The sequence below is a fragment of the Spermophilus citellus genome (genome assembly GCF_964194105.1).
Source record: "Spermophilus citellus genome assembly, chromosome: 1".
Lineage (NCBI taxonomy): Eukaryota > Metazoa > Chordata > Mammalia > Rodentia > Sciuridae > Spermophilus > Spermophilus citellus.
In genome coordinates, this window is record NC_138182.1 from 202,127,381 (window position 1) to 202,153,849 (window position 26,469).

The following is a 26,469-nucleotide window of genomic DNA, read 5'->3' on the forward strand; positions in this document are numbered from 1 at the left end:
GTAAATTAAATTTCAAAGCTGATTAAAAAAAAGAAAAAAGAAGAATTAAGCAAAGGTACAAAGTTAGGCAGAAGATGAAATAAAATCACTGAACTTAAAAATATTTCTTATGTGTGAAGAGTGTGGTAGTAGCAAGGGACTGTACTATACAATCCATGTGTTCACACAGCAGTGCTCCAGTCACTAGTGTGTTTGGGAGTTTGAGACTGTTGGGGGGGGGGAGGTAAAGAATATTTTCGTTATGAAGAGAATTCCCTTTCCTTTTTAAAAATCATTCAACAAATCTTTACTGGGTAGTGGGCATTGTTTTAGGCCCAGAGGATAGAATAGTGGATGTCAGACAGGCAGGACTTTTCTCTCAAGGAACTCATATGGTATTATCTATTTCTTTTAAGCTGCCTAAAATATGTATTTATCAACATGCTATTTTGAAGCACATATACATTGAGGAATGTATTATAAATGTATTATCTCACATAGCTATTGTTTCTGTGATAATAACAATTCTAAGACACTTAAATAAACCATATTCCTAATAGTACATATATCTAAAGAAAAACAGAGGTGGGAATACTTCAGTGAAGACATGAAATGAAAGTGTTCCTGGAATGGTGGATATTAAGATAGACCTCAGGCCTGTTCCCTCCCAAAGAAGTAATATCATAAATAATGACGACTTGGCAAGGTTGTTGTATTCACTGCAATACACAATAGGTTAGGTACAGTACACAGGCTGACATTTAAATATTGAAAAACAAATTTGTAAAGAACAATGAAACACAAGATCATTTGATTAAAAACCTGGGGAAGGGCAAGAAGTGATTTGACATACTGATATTTATAAACAGTTGGAAAAAAATCAGTCTCGTTTACATTTTGATACATTGGCAAGTAATACTTTAAAAATCGTTGGGGCAGAGGTTGTTGCTTAGTGGTAAAGCACTTACCTAGCATGTGGAGACCCTGGGTTCCATTCCTAGCACCACACACTCAAAAAAAAATTTTATTTTCCTATGTACCTGAATTATCTCTGTGTAGTATTAACACATATACTTGAATTTCACTAGAAGGTTTTAATTTATCTTGTGGAAAAAGTGTTTTCTCATTCCTGAACTGACAACCACAATTAAAAGATCATTCTTGGTTTAATTAAGTTTCTACATGACAAATATAAACAGAACACTGAATCACAGGTTTGTGAATTTCTATAAAATTCTTAACTGTAACACATACATTCTGGAGGTTTTATTTTAAAAATGCAGGGAAACTGTTCTATATTGATGTATTTGCAATTTTTCTTGACAGTTGACATTTTTAGATCCTGAAGAATACATGTTGAGGAGACAGGGAAGTGAGGAAATAAGTGAGACACAATCTTCCAATAAACTTTGGAGTCTTCAGACAGCAGCAGACTTGAAAGCATTGAAACAGAGCTAGATTTGGCTTTTATTTGCTTCAGTGGTGCTTCAAATCTCTTTGGCTATTGTAGAAGGTTTTTCAGGTCATCACAAACCAAAGTGGAAAGGGAATACTGTGGGCAGCAACTATATGAAATGCCTTATTTATTTCAACTGACTCCTGCCATAACTGATTGAAGGACTTGAAGTCCCCTTACACCAGCAACCCTAGACTTCCAGACCCACGCTTACTGTGTTGATTAAATAAATGATAGGTAGAAGATAGAACAGTATTTACCTCTGGCAGAGTCAAAGAATTCATGTTGAGTAAGATAAATTTTTGCTCTCAACTCAAAGCTATTTAGGGCAGGGACTTAATTTCCTCACCCCTGAGCACAATTTTCTCCATTTTGTATTACAGAGCGGTTATGACAGCAGAGAAACAATATAGGTACTATTTGTTAACTTCTAAACTCGTTTGACCCCACTAGCGTCCCCTCTTTAATACCTGCATTTTATTCCAGCTATCAATCTATCCTCTTTGTATCTACTGTGTTTGCCTTATAGTCTGAGTCAAGTAAATGAAACCGAAACAGTAAAATATCTATGAATATTGCCTTAGTATTTCCTATATGCCTTAGCATTTATTAAAACTACCTGGAGATAATATTAATATTCTAACATGTCCAACATGGGGAAGCTAAATATTATTACTGATGTCAACAACTGTAGAGTAATGAGGTAAAGAGCACTTGCTTTTTCATAGCAAAATGATCCTTTTATTAGAAGCAAATATTTCTAAAACTTAGTGCAGCTTGCCACTCGAACTAATTTTTATTCCCATAAATAATGAAGGTTGAAATATTTTAGTGGTGTTTTTCTGCTTGTATACATTATTGTCAGTTTTTGTTAAGAGTTTATTGTTTTGTTTTAGATTCTGTTTCTAAATGACAACAAACAATCAAGTCAAGCCTTTTCAGTTATATGTTAGAACTATTAAAGAAGGTTGTTAACTGTGTGTGCATCTGAAATCCACTAAAGGAAATACTCCAATCTTTCAGAAACATCATTTGCCCTTTTTAAATCAATGTTGCCATGGCAAATGTTTTCATTTAATAGTGGATTAGCTGAGGGTGGGAGAATGACACACTGTACAACAGAAATGTACTTGCTATTTTTATAGACCTTCCTCCTCTAAAATGCTCTGAGGTTGTTGGATGGGGTGACTTTTGACTACAAAGACGTAACTACTCCTCTAATTTGTACATCAGATTTGTCCCTTTATACATGATTAAGTACAAGACATTATCTGTGAAAAGCAATCTGTGCCTTGAAAGACTGTGTTCTGCACTTTTGCTTAAAGAATGCAACATTCATGTGGAATGGTTCCAAATGCTTTTCTTGAATAGGGTTATTGAAATATTAATTCAGACTGCATAAATCTGAAAATAAGTGAAACAAAGAGGATTTTTCTGGTGGCTAATAAGTGCAAAGAGAATCACTCTTCTTTCTAATGTGGAAAGATATGCATGGTTGCCTTCCCCAAATACCTTTAGGCTTACTATAATCAAAGAATGACCCCCTACAAATCTGTTTCTATTTCTTTCTAAACATGTACCAAATTTCCTAAATTCTTCAATTAATCAGACTCTTTTAATAGCACTACTGCAAAGCAGAGAGCTAGGAATTAAAAATTTATCAATTAGAGGCATTGTATGGAAAACTTCTCTAGAGATTTCTAAAACATTAGGGGTTTATATCAAAAAGGCACAAGATCTAGCTCTATTCTTCTTGTTGGTAACATTATTTCTTTATTAACTTTTAATGGTTACAAAATAAAAATTATATATATTTTTTTTAAATTTTTATTGGTTGTTCACAACATTACAAAGCTCTTGACATATCATACTTCCTACATTAGATTGAAGTGGGTTATGAACCCCCAATTTTACCCCAAATGCAGATTGCAGAATCACGTCAGTTACACATCCACAATTTTACATAATGCCCTATTAGTAATTGTTGTATTCTGCTACCAAAAATTATATTTTTATTGGTAAAACAACCTAGATAAATACCAAAAAAATCCTGTCATCCTCTTCCACTGCTACCTCTCCAAGAGAACCAAGGTTTACAGCCTGAGGTGCCTCTTTCCAACTTCCTCCATGGCTATATAAAACATCTAACTAAATACAAACACATATTAGGATTTTGTGGTAATTTATTTTTATTAAGATGGGATCACCCTTCACCCATGACTCTGTAGTTTGCTTCTCTTAATATATGATGGCAATACTTCTAGGGCAAAAATGTGAACATAACTCAGTTTTTCATTTACAGCATAATATACTATAAAGTGATCTCCCACAATTTTGAGGATGTATTTTCACTTTAAAAGGTATAACATACTATAAAGTGATCTCCGACAATTTTGAGGATGTATTTTCACTTTAAAATTCTAGATAATACATTCCTAAAACTCTACCCCACTAGCAATGAGACTACCCATGTCATCTCACCCTTAAAAGCTCACCATATCACAGCTCTTTCAAGTTTTTGCCAAATTAATAGATAAAAAATGTTAACATCATCTTCCTTAATTTTGATTTGATTATAAACAGGGTTAAATTTTTGTCATTCCATTCATTTAACATTAATATTTGTATTTTACTTTCTTTTGGTTTGCTTACCTTCTCAGTAATTTTAGTACCTCTTTGCATACTTGGTATATAAACCCTTTTTCTTTCACATATATTTTTAATAATTCTTTGTTCTTGGTTAAATAATTTCCATCCATGTGTATGTGTGTATGTGTGTGTGTGTGTGGGTGTGTGTATGTGTGTGTGCACATGCATGCAGGCACACACATGCATTTTAACCTTTTCAGTCTCTTCTAGTTAGTGGTGCTGTTCAGTTTTTTTTTTTATATCTTCTTAGATCAATTTAGATATTAAGTGCTTTCTAGAAAATCATTTTTTTACTTAAAATAATAAAATTTAACAAGACAGAGATGCACCCAAAACTGTCTAAATATTTTCCTTATTATTTATAATTCTTATGAATGTATATTTTTGGGCTGGGGTTGTGGCTCAGTGGTAGAGTGCTCACCTAGCATGCATGAGGCACTGGTTTCAATCCTCAGCATCACATAAAAATAAAATAAAGATATTGGGGTCCACTTAAAACTAAAAAACAAATATTTAAAAAATAATGTATACTTTTGGAATATTTTTTTTTATATTTGAAACAATCTTTTATTTTATTTTATTTTTTTTTTGATTTATTGGAACTTTTGGAATATTTAATCCTTAAATTTTCCATGAGTTCATCCATTTTTAGGAATGTTTCAAAGAAATGTTTTCTTAATTGATTTATTGATTTCCATTTAAATTTATTAATTTCAGCTTTTTAATTATTAATTCTCTATTTTACTTGGTTTTATTGTCTTTTTCCTTAGTTCTTAAGTTGAATATTCATATGCTTTAACATTGTATGCTCTTTCATTATAAATGAATCCAGGTTATTTTTCTCTGAGGATTACACCAGCATGAGTTCATGGACTTTCTTATCAAGTATTTTCCTTGTCACACTCTCCAGACCATTTACAATTCCAGTTTGTTTTGATTTTTCACCCTTGTTTTAGGGTTATTTAGAAGAATGGTCCTTCACTCCAAATTTTTATTTCACATGTTTGACCATGATGTTGTCTGGTACCTAAGGTATGTAACTGTTCTGTCTCTTAGTAAATTTTAATAATCACTAGATTCTTTTAAAGATAAATCATACAAGGAGAAATTCTGATTGCTTCACCTATTTATGTTCCTATTACTAAAATGGTACCTTTATAAGGATTCTAAACTTTGTTTTACAAATCTCTCTCCATATCCCTTGCACTACAACCTTCAAATTCTACTGCTTCCACAAAGATTTTCCTAAAGAAGCAAGAGATAAATTTAGAATCTATCTGCTTCTATAATGTGCTCTGGAAAATTAGTATTGCAATTCTGACTAAAGAATTGTTGAAATCACTCTCTTCATTCTCAGGTGGGGCCTCGGTAATTCTTTTTTATTTTGATATTTTTTTTAGTTGTTGACAGACCTTAATTTTATTTATTTATGTGCAGTGCTGAGAATTGAATCCAGTGCCTCACTCATGCCAGGCAAGTGTGCTACTGCTGAGCCCCATCCCCAGCCCTGCTTCTGTGATTCTATATTTCAGCTATGATAAGGTATTTACCATAGTATTATATTTGTTATTAGTTCACTGAAAACATGCCTTAACTCATCCATTAAAATTTCCTTCAGGGAAAAAAATAATAATAACTATATTTACTGAATCTTCTACATATTAATTCACCAATCCATAATTCCATCAGATACAAACTCATTTTACTGATGAGGAAACTAAAGCACATGATGGTTTAAATGCTTGTATAATATCATCTAGACAGCAAGTGGTGAAACAAGTATTCTGATTTGTCTTATACCTAGAATGACTGACAAAGATAATCTCCTTGGCCAAATCTAGCTCTGGTCCTCTGAACCTTTCTCTCAAATAGGCCTGAACAATGGCTTCTAAAGACTTGAACAATAATAATTTAATATCTTACAATTACATACAACTTCCTTAAGATGACCCCAGCCCTCCTTGAAGTGTCTACTTGTGAAAACTCAAGGCTGCCAATAAATTTGCTGTTTGTTTCACCTAACACCTGAGAAAATAAGGGCACTGTCTCCCCGTCTTTGTGGTAGGACAGAATCATAACTTAATATTTGCCAGCTAGTGAAACAGCTGGCTTAATCACATTTACACCAACTAAACCTTTGTAATACTTTATTTCCCTGATTCTATTAAGCCCTGGCTTGTCCCCTATGCCTCTCCTCCACTATTTCTTAATTCTACCTTTAAAATGCCCAGTTTCTTCTATGCAAATCGTAATTGAGTTTAATGCACACTGGATTCTGTTCTTTATGACAACAGTTATTACTGATTAAAATATGTTCTTGCCACACTTTATCTTTGACCTGACTTATAACACAGACTTGGTGGCTAAAAAAAAGTGGGAAAAAGACAATAGGAAAAATAGAAGTCTTGAGGTCACCATATAGCTCTTGGCTTTAAATGTGAGTGGTGCAGAAAACTCTCAAAAGGTTTTAAGTGAAGGGTGATTTGATCTGACTTTAGTTTTAATGGGATCTCTGTGACTGCTATGTGGAGCATACTCTAGGGATGTAGAGGTACAAGGGGGCCAATAAGAAAGGCTACTGCAATAATCCAGGAAAGAGAGGAGGGTGCTTGGCCTAGCAGGGGAAAGATGGTTGTGGTGAGAGAACGGTAGATTTTGGATATATTTGGAAGGTAGAAGCAACAGGATTTTCTAGTATATTATTTATAGGCCATGAGAAACAAAAAGAGGTGTCAATAAAGACTCTAGGGTATTTAGCCTAGAGGAACTAAACACTAGAATTGCCATTTACTGAGATGAAGAAGACTGAAATACAATATTCCAAATAAGAGAATTCTGGTTTATGATCATTATTCACAAAAACTGAAGAGGTAACTAAGAAACAAAGATTAAAGTGCTGTTCACCTTGCACTGATATATTTATTCTCTATGTTCTGTAAATCAGAAGACACAGTTCACGAGATGCCAAAGATTAAATCCATTTATTAGCCTAAATGGCATATGCAATTGCTTCGATCAGGGACCAGGAAACTACAGACTGTGGGCTGGCTGCCTGTTTTAGTTAATACAGTTTTTTATTGGAACACATCCAAGCCATTCGTTTACATATTATCTATAGCTGCTTTCTAAGACAGCTGAAACCAGAGACTATTTCTCAGAAGTTAAAAATGTTTACCATCTGATACTTTAAGAAATAATTTTCTAATCTCTGGCTTATGTTTATACAGGGATAATGAAAAAATTGTGTTAAAAAAAACTAAGGTAAAATCCATATTGGAATGGGCATGGGATAAATGGAGGAACTTTGGGTAGGGCAAAGGGGAGGGGGACAGGAGGCAAAGTGGTAGGAAAGACAATGGAATGAGATGGAATCATTAACCTAGGTACAGGTATGATTCCACAAATGGTGTGACTCTACTTCATGCATAACCAGAGAAGTAAAAAATTCTTCTCCATTCACAACGAATTGTACAACGAATCAAAGAGTTTTCTACTGTCATGTATAACTGATTAGAACTAATAAATAAATAAATAAAGTAAAATAAAAACCTAAGCTAGGTTGCTTGAAGGTGTTTTATGATAGTCAATTATTTAGAATTATCTCAACAGATTCCAGAATAGTAGCATTTCTTTCTTCACAGGCATGAAAAGATATAAAAAAAAGTCATTCAAAAATATATATGTAGACATAAAATATATACAACAATATATTTTATGTTTACAAATATATAATTTAAGTATATATAGTTTCATTCTGCTACTATATGTCATTTTTATTTTACATGTTTGACCATGATGGTACCTAAAGTATATACTATTCTGTAATTGGTAAATTGGACTATTAATAATTACTAGATATCTCCACAGATAGGCCATTAATAGATTGGCAAATTATAAAAAGAACATCAGTCTCAGGTTCAACTAAATATGTGTTTAAGGCCTGCTTTTCCATTTATGTATTTGGCTATATACATTTTATTTAATGTTCTTGGGTCTTAATTTCTCATACAAAAAATAGGGATCATAAAATCTTGAACACAGATTTTTTATGAGAATTAATGAGACAATATAATGTGTTCAAAACAACAGTGTTACATAATGAATGCTCAAAATTACGTTTTCGGCTTTAAAAAATTTACTAGAAACAAAACAAAAAGCATCTTTAATCTTTTGTGAAAATTGGTGGTAATAATGAAGTCTTTTATAGCACAGCACTTTTCTAGTATTCTAATAAAGAAATAGAAAATGGTCAATGTATACTGTCATGTGAGATTCTGAACCAGACATGTTTAGATTATTCTCACAAAGGAAAACACTGTTAACAGGTCAAGTATATCCTCCCTAAGTAGACATTAAAGGTTTCAATAAAAATAAAGATGAAGCATCAGAATTTAAACTTAAACAATTATCAATGAACTATATACCACTTTAATTTGTATTTTACAAGATCCACTTAACATTTTGTATTTTATTTTATCTAAATAATTGAATCTTGCTGATAAATCAAGGCCTGAATATAAAAATAAATATAATTTGAGAATTTGACATGAAGCATTTTAAATGATACCAATGCCAAGCTTTCAAAATAGAAAATGAAAAAAGCCAATTTAATGTGAGACAGCTAAATAATACAATAGGGGCTTGGAGGCTGCCCTTTCTAGTAATCACTGTATTGTATCCACTATTAAGTTTTACTGTTGGTAAAATGGAGATAATATTAATCCATCAGTAAGGGGACAGGAGATACAGCATTTTAATATCTTTTGTTGTTTTTTTTTTCACAAGTCTTAGAATTTTATATGTATTGCCTAAGTCTCTCTAAATGAAAAGCAAATGGTGATCCAAAATTAGTACATTTCTCAATTTTCCCCTTCCAATAGCAAGAACACTCTGCTCCTTCATCTTCTGTTAAGGGAGAAAGAAGAATAAAAGTGGAGGAAAAGTAAACACTATGAGCTGTGACTCGTGTTCATTTTAAGACAATGACTTGATATATTCAATCCTCACCCACGGTTGGTTCTTTCTGACAATACAAATGCACTTTGCAGGAATGGCCAAAACTAGCCATTGGAGCCATCACTTTTCTCTGTCACTCTCAGGGGAAATGTCATCAGGTATCTGTACGTTTGTCCACCAAGCCCAAATGAGGTCTCTCAATTCTTCATTTCCCAGGCATCTTCTCCCAATCAAATGGATTTGGCTGAAAAAAGCAACCTCTACTTGCCATTTCTGATCTAATATATAGGCTGAACTAGAAAAAGAGAGGGATGTAGTGATGAACATTTCAGAGGACTAGAGAAGGTAGAATGGAACATGGCCTCTGACTGCAGAGGAGGTCAGGAAATCCACAGTGTTCTGGAGTAGGGTGGGAATCTTCTTTAGGTGTTTCTCAGAAATTGTACAGCTGTTTTAGGAAGAGAATTGATTCATTTTCCCTAGTGAGTTTAACATATAAAGACCTTATGGTGCCCCAAAACCTGCTAATGGTCACAGATTAAATTTCTCTTCTACGAGGAGGTTAAAATTCAGAATTAAGTTAGCATGCAAGGGGAATTGAAGAAATGGGAGTGCAGTGTGTCTCCCATCCTTTTTCATCCTCAATATAAAATTTAAACTTTCAAAGAATGCAAAGATTACATGGTAATAAGTAGAGAGGTGGAGATGAGGAAATAACGACCTCTGACATATTAAAATTTATAACTTATTGATTGCTGGATGGCTTTCTGGGAAGGGGTAGAAACTGTGGGCAGGTGGGGCAAAGTTGGAAGAGGTAGGTCACTAGGGGAAGGGCATACCCCAAGGGATTATTTCTTGTCCCATGCCTCTTCCTCTCTGTCTCTATCTATCTGGGTCTCTTTCCCTCTCCTGGTCTCTTTCCCTTTCCTTCCCTGCTGTCCTGAGCTAGGTAGCTTTCCTCCATCTTTCCCGTCTGCAATGAGATGATCTTTACCTCAGAACCAAAGCAATATGTCTTAACCTCTTAAACCATGAGCCATCTTTCCTCCTTTAAATTGTTGATTTCAAGTATTTTGGTCACAGTGATGAAAACCTGAGTAACACAGGTATCATATAGCCTCCAAAATAAGCAAATACCACACTCTGGTCAACTGTCTTTATATGAAAAAATGCAATCAGTGTCCTGAACTTAAGGTTAAAAAAAAAATCTACTTTTAATTTGTGTATTACCTCTGATAAAACACATATTCTGAGCAACTGCTGCTTAGAAAAGACATTATGATTACATCTTAATATTTAAAAACTGATTCCTTAAAGGGATGCAGAAAGCAAAACCCCGAGTTTTTACTGTGTGATTATCAATACATTGTGGAGGCAAGAAATAAAGTATACTAGTAAAATTTTTTAAAGATTATTAAATTGAGAAAAAACAAAGTGAAATATAGTGGGAAGACTATGAGAAATTTTTGTAAAAGTATTTTATTCATTCTGTTATATTTCAATGACTACATTTTTTAGTCATTATTCTAAAATAAATGATGTTTTAATTTCAAGATTTTCAACTTGTTCCTCTGTAGTATGTGATGTGATCTTTAAATTTTGCCTTGTTCGGTTTTCTGGAGATAGACATTTGTGTTCAGAAACACAGGGGAAGTATGCTTTTTTTGATTTCAGAGCATGATCTGTGACTCTTCAAAAAACAAACACTGAATGAGACAAGAATTTCCAAGAGGTTTCAGAAACAGTGTATTTCTCTGTAGTTCTCAAACTATTCCCAAAGAAAGTGAGGAAAATGACCAAAGGCAGCCTAAAATATCTTAATTAAAAGAAATTTAGTTAATATGTAGTTCACAGATAATAGACTTAAAAAATACTCAATTTTGTAGAATTGTGTGTTACAAATTAGTTTACACTTATATGTCCTTAAGCCAAGATGTGGAGGAACTACGTTGGGCAAATAGCAAATAAATAAAATGCTTGCACACATGGCATTTGAAACAACTTACATTAGAAAAGAATAGTTTTGTTATTGTTATTTGTTTTTTAAATAAGGTCAATATCCAAAATCCTCAGGTGAGCTGACATTGAATAAATCCAGGCTGATTTTTAATGTCAACTAATACATGCATATTTTTAAAAAACCTCATCAGGACACTTCTTTAGATAACTTCTCTTCCAAGCAGCATAAAAAGATGTATAAAAACTCTCAGAAAAATACATCCATTCTCAATATTGCTTCACTCTCTTATCAAAGGCCTGTTTTAGTGGAAATATCTACTTTAGAATTAGCACATTGAAGGATCTGTTTCCTCACTTACCCAAGCTTCTCGTATCCTGGTTTGTACTTTCTATTTTTCTTCATTTGACTACCTTTCCTAACCCTCAAAATTATTTCCACATCTCACTTTTTCCATGAAGTCATGACTGAAAGTAGAAGGGTTAGCAGTTTCTCATCCTGAGGCTTGTTCCCATTTCCCTCAACACACTAATAACCATAGCAACACCAGTGAACATTTTCTGAGAACTTACCACATATTTGGCCACTGAACTGAACATTCTACCAGTATTATTCTACTTAGTCCACAGAACACTCTGGGTAGGTAACCTATCACCCCTTCTGAAGATGAAGGAGCATGGCTAAGAAACATGCCTGTGTTGACACTGCAAGAGCAACGACAAGGATGCCGTCAGCCTGGCCCTATGTTTGATTTACAGTTAGACAAGAAACTTTATATAAAATCACTGTAATTAAGCATTCATTTATTTTATTTTAAAATGCTGGTGATGAGGTGGAGAAAACCTAAAAATAGAACTATTATGTGATCCAGCTATCCCACTCTTGATAGCTGTATGCCCATGTTTATTGCAGCACTATTCACAACAGCCAAGATAGGAATCAGCATAGATACCCTGTCAACAGATGAATAAGGAAAATATACACAAAGAAATGTTATTCAGCCATAAAGGAGAAAAAGTCCTGTCACTTGTAGAAAAACGGACAGCACTGGAAGACATCATGTTAAGCAAAATAAACCAGACGTAGAAAAAAAAAGTCTCAAATATTTTCTCGTACATGTGAGAAATAAGTTAAAATAAAATAAAAAGATGACCTGAAAGTAGAAGAGGGACTATTAGGAACTAAGAAGGGGGCTGAGGAAGCGGGAGGACAAGAGGGCAAAAGAGACGTGGACATGCTCGTCGCATGACCTATGCACATGTGGAAACGTCACAATGAAGTTCATCAATTTGTACAATTAATATGTGTTAATTAAAGCAAAATAAACACCCTGGGGATAGTTAATTCACCAAATTGATAACAGCACTTTATTATGATCATGAATGAACTGGCAGTTTATCAAACTGCTTTATTTATTCAGGTGAGAGGTAGGGAGAGCAGAAGTCCACAGGATCCCAGGTGAGTAAGGGAATCAAATGAGGAAGAAAAAGGGCTAAAAGACTATTCTCAAGATATCATCACTCTGTGGCTCTGCTAGATTTGAAGACAATGGCATTGGATGGCAGTTCTTTACTTCTGTTTACTATTTAAAAGTCACTACTCTTAACATAAGGTTTAAGGTTAAGGATCTTTGTTTCATGAGGAAGGTAGAGAGGAAAAAAGGAAAAGAAAGGTGCAGTGGATCTTATTGAAATTAAAGGGAGATCAGTACAGGAAAGGGACTAAGGGGTGGGAGATGGGAGAAGTGCTGAGGAGTGATATTGGCCAAATTATATTGTTATATGGTGTTCATGTATGAATGTGTAACAATAAATCCCATTATTATGTACAACTATAATGCACCAATAAATATAAAAGAAAAAAATAAAGACAGGATTTGAAAAAGAAAAAAAAAGTCAGTACTCTTTCTGCAAATCTTCTCAAATCCCCCCAAACACTGATTAACAGAAACTTTATAATAAAGAGAATGGAAATTATTTTAAATTTTTTCAAGTTAAAGAATGAACTCATTTTACTGTCATTCTCATAGAGATTAAATTCATATACTACATAAATGTTTATATAGCAAACTGTTTTTAATACCATATAGTTTGCATCTTTGTACATTTATATTTCAGATAACAGAGTTCTCAATGATATGCATGGAGACTTTCAAATATGTTCAGCCCTTAACCTTGTGTATATATTAGCAATAGCTGTGCCCCCTAATCCGTACCTCTCCTTTTTAAAGCTATTTTACCACAAATATCTACAAGTCCCATGATTCACTTTCACTCTCTTTTCAATAAGTAGAAGGAAAGGTTGTTGGTTTGATCTTTGTTAAACTAAATATTTCTGCTAAACTATTATTCTTTGTTTATTTGAATGTTTTCTTTATAGTTTTTGACTAGAGTCATCTGTGAATTCCAGGTCTTTGCTGAAGTTTTCCTCTACTGTTTTCCTACTGTCAAAAATTTAGCTGATTTTATTTACTTACTTATTTATTATTTTGTGCTGAGGACTGCACCCAGGGTCTTAAGTATGCTCTACCACTGCATTATACTACCTGCCCCTGTGACCAGTATTTTATGTTGAATCTGTAAAGAACATTAAAGTTCTAAAATATCTAAAAACTTTTTGATTTTGTAATCAAAGTAAACTACTTTCCCTGGACTCACCTAATCGTGTTTAGTGGGAGTAATTTTTAATGGCCACTACGAAGTCCTGTGATATAGTTGAATCCATTAATGTGGAAGCCTGACATACTGATATCCTCTGATAAGACACTAATCTAGAATTGTATTTCATCTGGAAAATTAACTAGTTGTACTCTGTAGTATGTCTATAGTTCTCTCCACCTCTACATTTGCTTTTTTTTTTTTTTTTATCTAAGCTTACCTAAGGACCTCTTTCCCAAAGAAAGGATTTACATCAGATGTATTGATGTAGCTTTCACTATTGACAAAACTTAAAATGTACTTTATAAAGGAATATATTGAGTGAATACACTTCTTTGACCAATCTGATCTGCCTGATCTACCAAAGGAAGTTCTTACTCCTCTGCTCCTTTTTCTTCAAATTTTATTGCTCTTATGGATCCTCTAACATTTAAAAACAATCATCTTATATATAATTAGAGATATGATAAATTATTGTATAATGATGTATTCAGAATTGTAATACAAATATAAATAAATAAATAAATAAAAATCATCTTAACTCCTCAACTTCTTTCCTAGTTTTTGTATGTTTCTTAACTCCTCTTTTTTCTTATATAATTTTTAAAATACTCTGTTCTTCATATTCTAGTTATTCCTAAAATTTTCCCTTAATTTTTGTTCTTGATCATCTTGTTTTCTTGGACATTTCATTTTGTTGTTGTTTTGGTCAACTCTTCTTACTCCACTTATACCTTTTATTTCTTCCCTCTAATATTTTATCATCTTTTCCTTTTTCGTTTTTTTTAAATCTCCTTTCCTTTTAAGAACTTGTGTTAACTCTAGTTTTATCTGCGTTCTTAAATGTTCTTAAAACATAATTTTTTTCACCAAAAGTATTTACAGTAACAGCTCTGGGTCTGCCTCACCAAGAACACCAAGTTCAGGAAGAAAGAGGTGCCAGGGGTTCTATATCCACCTTTCCCTCGAGCACAGTTAATAGGGAGTCTATCATTTCCCACAAAAGCTTACAAGGTATATTATCTGCATGTCAGCCAGAAAAAAATTAAGTCCTCATGGCACATCATCAATGAACAGCATTTAGTGAACGTGGAAGAAATATTCAACAACCAGTCCTGAACTGCTCCAGCTGAGGAACTGGATCATTTACTAGATAGATTTATATGCAAAAAAGACAAAATCCAACTCGACCTAGTTAAAATAAGAAAGGCTAACGTAACTGGAAATTCTGTTAGTGATGTAACCAAGAACTTACACTCTCAGTCTCTGTATTGCTTTTTCTGGTACTAGTTTTAGTCTAGGCATGGCTCCTTCATGCACTAACAGACCCCAGAACTACATGCCTATTGTGCTTGTGCAATAGAAATATGCCTTCTCAGCAGAAGTCCTGAGCTTTAATTGGACTCATCTAGATCACACACCTTTTTCTGAATCAACCGTTGTGGAAAGGGAGGTAAGATGTAGTTATTTGCTGATCCTAGTCCACTGGTTCCAACTCTGGAACCTTAGTAAATAGCTCTTGGGAGTTACAAGGTCTCAGAGAAGGAGCAAGGAGAAAACTAGTTCTTTGCTAAGAAGGCAACAAGCAAATTTCCACTACACAAAGGAAAGTTGAATACAGAGAGTGCAAAGTAAATAGTGGTAACTTCAAAATTCTATTTTCTTTTGTAATGGAATTATTTTAATAATTATAAGGTTACAAAAATGAATACATGTATTTTGTTTCATGAAAATGAAGCTGTTCCACATTTTTATAATCAATTCCAGTAATTCTTCCTGAGATTATCAATCCCAATGGAGTTGCCTATTATTATTATAGGTGTTAAATAATTTAAATGTTATTACTCTTAAATAATAATAAGAAAACATAGCAGAATAATAACAAACAACAATAAATGGCTATTTGATTAAAACAATAATATTCTTGTGGGAAAAGATTAAAGACCAATTAGTAAATATTTTAAAATAAGTAATATAAGCTAAGGTTAAGCAAATAAAGGGGGAAAATGACTTTTAAGAGTGAGAAGAGACAAGAAGAGGCACCGTTTACAAAGGAGGGGCTGTTGTTTCTCTCTCCTCATTTTAATGTCATCACATTCTTCTTGGGCTAAATATCAAATAAGGAGTTTATGAAATTAAAGGCCAAACACGAATAACTGAATGCACAGAAAAGTCACCTGAATGGTCATTTGGGAATGGGGAGAGGGTGGAAGTCATTGTGACAGTGGTAGTTACTAATAGACATTAGATCATATGCAAGTTTTCAAGTAAATGAAAGTCAATCCTTAGCCACTAGGCGTGGGGGCCCACACATCTTTTCTAGAGCTTCTGAATGCTAATTTTAAAAGAAATTCTTCTCAATAAGTAGAATACTTTTATTTTCCCAATACCAGAAGAAAAAAGAAAAGAAACATAGAATGTTATCTGCAACAATGAGTCATCAGCCACTGCAGCTCTTCAACATCCAGGTCTCTGCAGCCCTTCAAAAGCAGAGTACTGTCTTTTAATGACACACATAAATCCCTGCACTGCCTGCCTGCAAAACATAATTAATTCTGGCCTTTTTTTGCTTAATGAAACACCTTGCACACATGACAGCAATGGGTTAGAGTTTCTTGTATATACCTGAAATAGGGATAGCCCCAACAACAACTTAGTTCCACTCAAAATGCTCTATAAAACTCATTTGTCTGAGCTTTATCATTATTTCTTCAAAATATATCCTATAACAGACACGTCAGCCTAAAGGAAACACAATCAGCCACCTGTATGAACAGTTTTCCTAACTTCTAAAAGTGTGGAATGTTTTGCTTTTAAACAAATTTGTGGCACTTAACAAGGTTTTATTTCTCAACTTGTGGCTTCCATAGAAGAATATTTAAACAAAATAGTCTCTTAGATGCAGCTGCTCAATATCATTTTTATTGGAATAATTTTTCATGTTTTAATGCAGACTTGCATGCTGCATTACAAAGGACATTACTCTTTGGAGAGTCCCAGCATGCAAATTTACAAGGTTCCATTTCAAACAACAAATAGCAATATGAGTAAAATTTGAAAAACAAAATTTAACTGAAAGATTTACATTGAAAAATTTACCCCTCTTTGTAATATTCAGTTATTCTGGTCCTATCTGAAGAGATCTGAAGCAAACGCCTACTTTTGCAGAAATTGCTGCCACTGGAAGTATAGTTTCCTTACTTTAATTATAGATTGTACATAGAACAAGTGAATAATTAAATAAGGAATGCCTCTCACCTGTTTAGGTGTGACCCCAGGCATGCGAATATCCAACGCAAAATCTGATGAATCAATAGGAATTACTGGTCTGGTGGTACCAAGACACTCATTGGCAAATGGTCTGGTAGTTTCTTTAAACCTTGAAAAAGAAGACATTTTCAACATTCTTTAACATAATGGGTAGAGGAAAAAAGGACTTCTATGACCTTAAGGTTAAATAATGTTGAAACAGGCCCAATGAAGACTCTCTAAAGATGTGATGATCATACAATGTTATCAGAGACACTCAGAATTACATTTTCTAGTCCATGACCAAGATACAACCAACTTATAAACAAAATATAATCAAAGAAACCAAGCAGCTACATTCAAAACTTGATTTAATAAAAACTTGTCAACACATACATTTGTTTCTAGTTCATGAAGATACAGTATTAATACATTAGAAATTATACTTATAATACACATACCAATCTTCTAATGGCAAATATTAACCATAACCCAATACAAATTTTTGTAACTATGTTGTGAGTGTCCAGTGTTACAGGTTAAAAACAAAAAACTGATCATAATCTTGCTGGAAGGCAGAGTTATATGAGGAGGAAATAAAAGGTTGTGATGTGAATTACAAATGTACAAGTACATAAATATTTAATATGGTGATTATGGGGCGTGTGTATACAGTTCAATGTTTCTTAGTGAGCGATTACAGTCCATGATCTGCTTCTCCTAACCACTGATGTTGATATTTTATTCTTCGAGCTGTTATAAACAGGAAGGCATTCAAGTCTAAATGACTATATCTACTTTCTGAAATATCTCCCCAAGAGGGAGTGATTAGTATTGGAAATCACAACTTCTAATTGGAGTTCTAGAAGCCAGAGCAGCAGCTCAGCTACAAGACAGTGGGCTTTTTCTGCAAGGGAGACTTTACAAGAAGTTGCTGGGCTAAAATTCCAAATCGTTTCTATAGAGAAAAATCCACCTTGTGTATTTCGCCAACACTTGTTCGTAAAAGTGATTACATTTCTAAACAGCATGCACAAAACCCACCCAAACAGTATTTCGCCTGTTAAAAAATAAAATAAAATAAAAATAAACACAAACACACCCACCTCTTAAAGACAGAAAGTGGGCTTCTGAAACCCAAGCAGCTGCCTTGCAAAGTCAGGAGGAGAACTAGCAGGCTGCGCGCGCGGCCAGCCATGTCCGCGCCGCTCCGGCCCCGCCGGGAGAGGACCGGGCAGCGCAGCGCGGGGCTGGGGCCGGCGGTCGGGCAGCGGCGCCACAGGCAGCCGCTACTTCATGGCCCGGGCGCGGCGGGCGTCCTGCGGCGGCCACACGTCGGCTGCCTGCGAAAGCCGCGAGCTGGACCCGGCGAGGTGTCTCGGTCACGAGCCGCGGGCAGAAACCCGTGGGAAGGCGGTACTTCTGTCCTGGCGGCCAGCGGAAGCCTGCCTCCCTCCAGAGCTGCTGCTTCGCCCTGGTGCTGGGGCTAGACGTGCGAGTTCCTTATCACTCGGGAATGACAGGGACTGTAAGGACTATCACACAAACCCGCGTCAGTCATCATTCAGAACCTGCAAAAATAGAAGCAGATAATGGATGACTAACACATTACAGCATTTGTCCTCAGCAAATCCCAGCTGAGGTTCTTTAATACATTAGTAGTTTCACAAGCTTGAGCCCAAGCCTGGGGAAAACGCTGGTCTGTTCATCTTCCTCCCTGGACTACTGGTCCCCCAAGATTTCACAATCCGCCCCCCCTCCCCCAGCATAGCCCCTCTTTTGCCTTTTGCTTGTCTTCCTTCCCCAGGCCCACTCCCAGTTTTTTGTTTATTTTTTTCATTTCTCCCCTTTTCACCCTCACTCACATCCATCCCACATTCTGTGTATCTTCTTATTCAGTCTACTATTCCCCCCAAACGCACTTCAAAACCGCTGCTCAATGTAAACAAAGTTATTTGCATAAATGATCTACTACAACACAAGGGGGGAAAGAGGCAAGGACAAAGGACTTGTATACAACAACAATCAAATAGAAAAACATCGAGAACAAAGGCAGGTTCATATACAGGCATCCTAGAGCTACAGATAGAGAATTAAAATGCTCCCTTCCAAGAACTCCCAAGAATAGCCAGAGAAGTAATTGCCCAAGTTCTGGGAATTATTTTAAAACAAACCAACACTTGGCAGCTAACATGATATTTAAATACTCATTTAAAAATCTAGCATCTAATATACAAAGTAATAATTTCTCACATAGAAGACTTGCCTCCCTAAAGATATTTTTTCCTAAGTTTGGAGATTTACAAAACATAATGAGAAAAAGCAGAATCTTGGCTAGCTCTAAATGAATTTTCTACAAAGGTTAAGCATAATCAAGAACTTCCAATTAATATAAGTGGGAAATGTTAGGGCTCAGAGCAGGTTACCACCAAAGTATGGGTTTTTTTTTTCTTTTTTGCATACTGAGCTATTTGATCTAAAGAAAATTTAAAGTCCTTAAAAGCACGCTCAGAATCAAGGAAGGAAGGAAGGAATAAAAAACAAAACAAAACAAAACAGTAAGATCATATAGAAGTGCTCAACTATAATATTAGCCTCTAAATTATCCTCTGGAAATTACAGCATAATGAAGCTAAACCAGAGAGAGAGAGAGAGAGAGAGAGAGAGAGAGAGAATAAACCAAAAAGCACTAACTAACCTTAAATTTATCTTATGGTTAGTACTTTCCACATAGAAGAAACATAACATATACCAAATACAAATAAAACATAATTTATGGGGCTGGGGAGGTGGCTCAGTGGTAAAGTGCTTGCCTAGCACGTATTTGATCCTCAGCATGACATAAAAGTAAATAAATTACTTAAAAGTATTAAAAAACATAATTTAATATCCAACCAATTCAAAGATGCTTGAGGCTCACAAGAAACCAAGGACCCCAGTTAATTTACATAAGCAATGACATTTTTAAAAGACTGATATTGCTTGTTTGAACTTTCTCTTTGGCTTGCTATTTGAGCTTTCAACAACACAAACTCTCAGCTCTGTCTTTATCCTGTGGGTAAAGGAAAAGAACTCTAGGGGGAAGAGAAACAAAGGGCCTAACAGCTGTGCTATTGCTTTTGCTCCAAACAAAGTAGAATCCTGTTGAATGACAATACTTAACATCCTCCAATTCTATTTTTTTTTACACATATAAATGTGAGAAAATAATTATATTTTATAATTTCATTCAGAACAGTCCTTCCTCCAATTGGCAAGAAGATTTGGCATTATACAAACACTTGAAAACAAATTTATTATTAAAATTCTCTAACAGAAGCACACCCTTCAGTACTAGCCTTTGGGGGAAGGGGGACTCCTCCTCTTCTCTCTTTGATTGATTTACTACCTTTGATGTCCCTGAACCATCCACTTAAAGAAAAGGGAATTGAAGTTCTGGATAGAAGCAAGGTTGATATTTGTCACCATGAATAGAATACCTTTTATTTTAGAAAGGAAAGGTAATTATCATTCTTATCAAGATGATGCCTTATAAAGACAAAATATAACTCCATCATATGAAAATATGTCTATTCCATTTGTTTTAATTCCTGATGATGCAGAATACATAATGTTCAAAAATCTTATCTATCATTTAAGATTTTAAAATATGTTCTCATGAAATCACTCATTGACTCATTCAAAAAACTTAATTTCATATTTGATGTAAAATAATGTGATATATACTGGGGTTTTATAAGATCAATAAAACTAAAAGGGAATATAGTCCACTAAGAGATGAGAACATTGCACAATTAATATGAGATATGTTTAGAAAGTACTCTCCTACAAAAAGATGGTGGAATGAGATGGAAATCATTACCCTAAGTAGATGTATGAAGACACGAATGGTCTGACTCTACTTTGTGTACAACCAGAGATATTTGTGCTCTAAAGGTGTAATATGATTTGTAATGCATTCTGCTGTCATACATAACAAATTAGAATTAAAAAAGAAAGAAAGTACTCTCCTAGAGGAGTACTTTAAAAAGGACTCTGGGAATTTTAAGGAAGCAAAGTAACTTCAAGAGAGAGTAAGAAAAAAGAAAAGGATAAAAGCAATCTTCAATAGAACAGTGGCCATTGAGCAGGGCCTTGGAGGACCGTTACAGTTTCTACTGCAGGAGGTGGACAATGAGCATGCCAGGTACAGGGCACAGCAGGGGCAAAGTTGAAAGCAAGAGTATGTGTTTGAAAAACAAGTAATAAGAGGCTTGTCTCCTAGATTCAAGTTACAGGCCCAGATTTACTATTTTACTGATAATACAAAGCAAATATTGTTTACATCTCTGTAAATTCTTCAGGGGAGAATGATTTATAGATACCCATGTGGATGTTAATTCTTGGTGCAGCATTATTAAAAGGTACTAAGTACAGGTTAGTCCAGGGAAGCGTAAAACCAATTTGGCTTTTGCAAAGTGAGCAATCTGTTCCCTCTAATTTTCATTTAAAAAGGAAAAATCAAAAACAAAAGTTAGGTGAAATTTGAAATTGGTTAAAGATTCAAATAAATACATTGGTCATTAACTCATTTATGGATTAATTTACTTAGCAAAAGCAAACCAGTAGAGCATAATAGCTACTTATAAACTGAAGAAAAAGTACTTGATACATGTTTTTTCCATTAACTAGGTACCTGAAGCTGTGCAAAACAGAAAGAATCATACTACCTACCTCATAAAGACCATTGCCAGGAATAGCTGATTTAATATCCTTAGAACAGCATCAGGCATGTAATAAATGATTGCTGTTATCATTGTGGCAATATATACATATTGAGTGCCTGAATGCTAGGGGTGGTGATAATCAAGAGAGATAAAGTTCTTACTCCTACAGAAATTATTTTCTAGTGGGGAAAAACAAAAAATAACTAACAAATTATAAATTTCATTTTCTTCTAAGCAGATTTTATGTGGTTTTCTAGTATGACTTATGATTAAATTGATTAAAGGATGTATATCCATTCACAGCTATTTTGACTTCTGGGGATTTACTCTTGGGCAAAAACTGAACCAGGGAACCAAAATGTTTATAAGGATATTTAGCAGCATTGACAAGAAAGAACTAAATGTTTATAATAGCAAATAACTGGAAGCAATTTAAATGCCCATCAATAGGAGATTGGTAACAAAAATATATATTTTTAAACGTACAAAAGCCAGAGTACTGTGCATCCCTTTAAAAAAGGACAATATGGGTCTGATTTTATTGTTAGAGCATATTCTATGATATATTATTTTTTCTTTTTGCATAATTCAAACAGTTTTAAATAATCTCAAACTTACAGAAACATTGCAAGTACAGTATAAATAACCATTTTTCTCTGTAACCATTTAAGAGAAGAATGTTACTGTCTTGATGCTTTAATACCCAGAAATTTCAGTGTGATTTCCCAGAAACAAATACATCTAACTGTATAACTCTACACAACCATAAAATTTAAAATTTCTCAATGATACTTTATTATCATCTAATCTTCTGTCTGTAAACTTTGCCAGGCAATAACCTTTATAAACAAAATGATCCAGTTCAGAATCAGGCACTGCATGGAAATGTGTCGCTTCTCTACTCTCCTTCACTCTAGGACAGTGTTTCAGCCTGTCTTTAACTTATATGACTTCAACTCTGATTATGAAAGACTACAGGGTAGTTATTTTGCAAAATGTCCCTCAATCTGTGTTTGTTTTGTGTTTCATTAGTACTAGATTTGGCTATGCATCTTGGACAGGAATATCTCAGAAAGCGTGCTGGATTCTATGCAATGAACTGTCCATTGCTACATCAAATCTCAAAACTTAGTAGTAGTTGAAAACAGTAAGTATTGTTTCACAGTTTCTGTTCATCAGGAAAAGCTTAGCTGATTGGTTCTTCCATGAGACTGCAGTCAAAATGTTGCTCAGGCCAGTAGTCATCTGAAAGCTTCACAGGAACTAGATGATGTACTTTTGAGGAGGGCTCACTCATATACCTGGCAATTACTGATGGACGCTGGCAGAAAAAAACATGTCCTCACCATGTGGTCCTCTTTCTAGGGCTGCTTGAGTGTTCTTACAACATGGCAACTGGCTCCCCAAATATGTGATGACTTTTTTTTTTTTTTTTGGTACCAGGGATTGAACTCAGGGGCACTCGGCCACTGATCCACATCCACAGCCTTATTTTGTATTTTATTTACAGACAGGGTCTCACTGAGTTGCTTAGTGTCTCACGGTTACTGAGGCAGGCTTTGAATTCGTGATCCTCCTGTTTTAGCCTCCTGAGCCCCTGGGATTACAGGAGTGTGCCACCGCACCTGGCATGATGACTTTTATGATGTAGCATCAGAAGTCACATACCATCATTACTGTAGCTTCTTGTTGACTATCCACATCAGCAGCACTTGGTATGGGAAAAGAATACCTAAGCACATAAATACTAAAAGGTGAGAATCATCTTGGTAACTGACTTCACAGCTTATCTGTAGATAGTAGCATGATTTTGACTTGTCTCATTACTGATGATGTTAAATTTGACCATTTGATTCAGGAGGTTTCCACTGTTCTTTTCCATTGTACAGTTACTACTTTTCCCTTTGTGATTAATATTTTTTGATGGAGAGACTTTTAACATTATAAATATTCTGCTTTTCATCAAACTTTCGATTTATTCATTTATTATATTGTAATGGACTCATAGTTGCCTATTTTCTTCAATGGATTTAATCTATTACCTTTATATTGTTACATAACTTGATACTCAAATTGTCTCAGTCATGGTCCCTTCCAGCTAGCATTTGTGTTCCCTTAACATATGCCATCATACTTGGGCATACTTGGGCACCTCCTTGATTTTTGTCCATCTCCTACTTGAATCCTCACAATTTTACGAAATTTGTACTATACTTCCTATTTTACTGAAATGCAAACTAGGATACAGAGAGAATTAGCAATCTTGCTGAGGGTACACAGCTAGGACCTAAACACAGGCAATCTAAAACCACAATTAAGCCATTAACTACTCAACTATATGATATAACCTACTCTCTTTTCCATTCCTATGAAAGGAGACATTAACATTTCCTCAACTAGCTTAAAAACATTACTCAGAAGGAAACAAATCAGAGGCATATGACTGTGGTTCAAACTTGATCCAAAAGTTGGTTTTGTGTGGCTTACAGGGTCTTCCTAACTCTTCCCCTAAACTGAGTTCTGAGTAAACATTTAAAAATGAAAGATTTCACATAAAACCCTCATTCCCACAGGGCAACCAACAGCCATGGCATGCATTGTTTCTCTATAAATGTGGCCAGTAGTCTTCAGACTGCCATAGTCCCCACTGCTCCCTCTCTGCTCTCAGAATCTGAGGTCATGATGAGACAGAAATTTAGGGATAGAGAGAACACTGAATCTCTTTAGAAAAAAAATATATACCTATTAAAATATAGAACAAACAACTAGTGTGTATCCGTAGATGCACAAAACAGCCCATAAGTTACTTTGTAATTTTCCATTCCCTGTACATTTTCTGGAATGTAGTAAACAGAAAAAAGACCTCCATAGAAAGAGATCATTACCTAACTAGGTTATTTGATTGGACCATGACCTTCTTGCCCAATTACTCATCGGTCCAACAGAGACTTGATATAAGCTGAAAGCTATATACCAAACTAGAAACCCTAATGGTAAAACACAATCTTGCTCAACATTTCCCAGTCACCACAGGAGCTCAGCCCCTTTGAATCATACATTATCCATCTAATTTTGAACCCTAATTAAAAACCTGATATAAAACCTGCTGTGCATCTCACTAGAGATTGCCCACATTGTTTTCTGAGAGTGCATACTTTCATCTTTCCCACTCTAATAAATCCTTTCCTCTCTTGCTAAGACCTGACTCTTCCTTAAATTCTTTACTTCGATGGAATAAAGAACTTGGAAAGTCTGAGTAGAGGTCTCCTCCATCTCTTTTCAAACTACTACCCAGTGACAAAAAGTAGTTGTTTTACCACTAGCACATACTGTTCAAACCTCAGGAGTAGTTGCTTGTTCATTTGTTTTTTACTCTGTGCTTTTTTTTTTTTTTTAAACTGGCAGCTTTCCTCATAACATTACTAGGAGATACCTTACAATTACTTGTGCTGTGATCACTGAGATGCAGCACTTTTTCTTTACACAGGAAAGTAAACTTCACCTTATATGTATAGCATAGGATTTGACTCACTTAAATGTGCTAAATTTTCTCTTTTTAAAAAGGCACTATTCATGGGCTAGGGTTGTGGCTCAGAGGTAGAGTGCTTGCCTAGCATGTGTGAGGCCCTCAGCACCACATAAAAATAAATAAAATAAAGATATTGTGTCCAACTAAAACTAAAAATAAATAAATAAATATTTTTTAAAAGGCACCATTCCTTAGCAAGATGCCAAATTGAATGGTATTTTCTGCACATGGATTTATTTGGGATGTATTTTTTTTCCAACATATAGCCAATTTGAAGTATTCTTTTCTTGTAAGTCAGAATTGACTGGGTACCTATTAGAATATATATACTAAAAAATCTCAGGAGTACCATTCAGCATATGATATTACTGCAATAAGAATATTCCAACAGTAAAAATATGCACATTATTTATGTATTTATTTCATTATTAATTTATTTTTGGTTTCCATAATTAGTTCCAGATACTCCTTCAACATGTCCATTTAAATATCCAATTGGTCTGTCCTACAAATATATCCATGGGGAAAATAACAAGAGACATAATTCTTAATTAAATTTCTCAGCTTTGACTAATACAAATGTTACTTCCTAACACATGTATCTAAATTCAGTGCTAGCATATTTTAATGTAAAATAAAACAGATCCCCGCATTCCAAACAGCACACGTCTTTTAGCTCAGAGGACTGCACTGGCATGTTCTCAAGAGACTACTGAATTGCACAGAAAAAGCATTCAATAGTTTCTGATGATGTCACGGAGGTAGAACAGTTCCTTTGTATTCTACTCATTTGCCCACCAGGTGTTTTATTTATTTATAAGCTTAGATCATCACATAGAATTTAGTTTCAGAAGAAGAGGACAAAATACTTCTGCAGGTATCACCTTGCTTCTCCTTTCAATATTCTTGTTGAGTTGGAGGACATGCCTTTTGCCTTGTTTTGCAGAGATAATTAGTGTGGATCCTTTGTGTTGGTATTTTATTCTATTTTTAAGAGAATATTAGTAGAGAATGGAGAGAGAAAACTGCATTTAAGGGCAAATATTGTTCCCATGGATGTGGTCTGAAAGTTGGGCTCCACCTTTCCTTCTTTTTCTTGCCTTTGATCAATATATTTATGAGATGTTTGGGATTTTTTTCCTGTTTATAACTACACATCCTTATGCATAGTTACTCCTGATGCATTTCCATTTAAATTGTTAAATTCCTTCTAATGAGTTCAGAGGCAAGAGTTACTAACTACACATATAAACTGGCTCAGACATAGAACATGAGACCACAAAATAAGTCTTTTTTTTCTTATTACAGATATACAGCACAATTTTTCATCT

The 26,469-nt window shown here is 34.6% G+C and overlaps 1 protein-coding gene across 10 annotated transcripts in view; it reads right to left on the reverse strand.

Moving 5' to 3' along the window:
* The window catches only part of PAM (peptidylglycine alpha-amidating monooxygenase), a 295,529-nt gene that overhangs the window by 159,119 nt on the left and 109,941 nt on the right, over positions 1-26,469 (reverse strand). For 9 of the 10 annotated variants that reach the window (XM_081293032.1, XM_081293034.1, XM_081293033.1 and 6 more), the window contains 2 exons: positions 18,010-18,474; positions 16,913-17,033 (listed from right to left, as the gene is read on the reverse strand). In XM_081293032.1, the coding sequence (XP_081149158.1) occupies positions 16,913-17,033; positions 18,010-18,101 (213 nt within the window). In that variant the 5' untranslated portion in view covers positions 18,102-18,474. Of the gene's footprint in view, positions 1-16,912; positions 17,034-18,009; positions 18,475-23,151; positions 23,311-26,469 lie in introns of those variants that run through there. The other variant, XM_081293031.1, reaches the window with a different exon arrangement.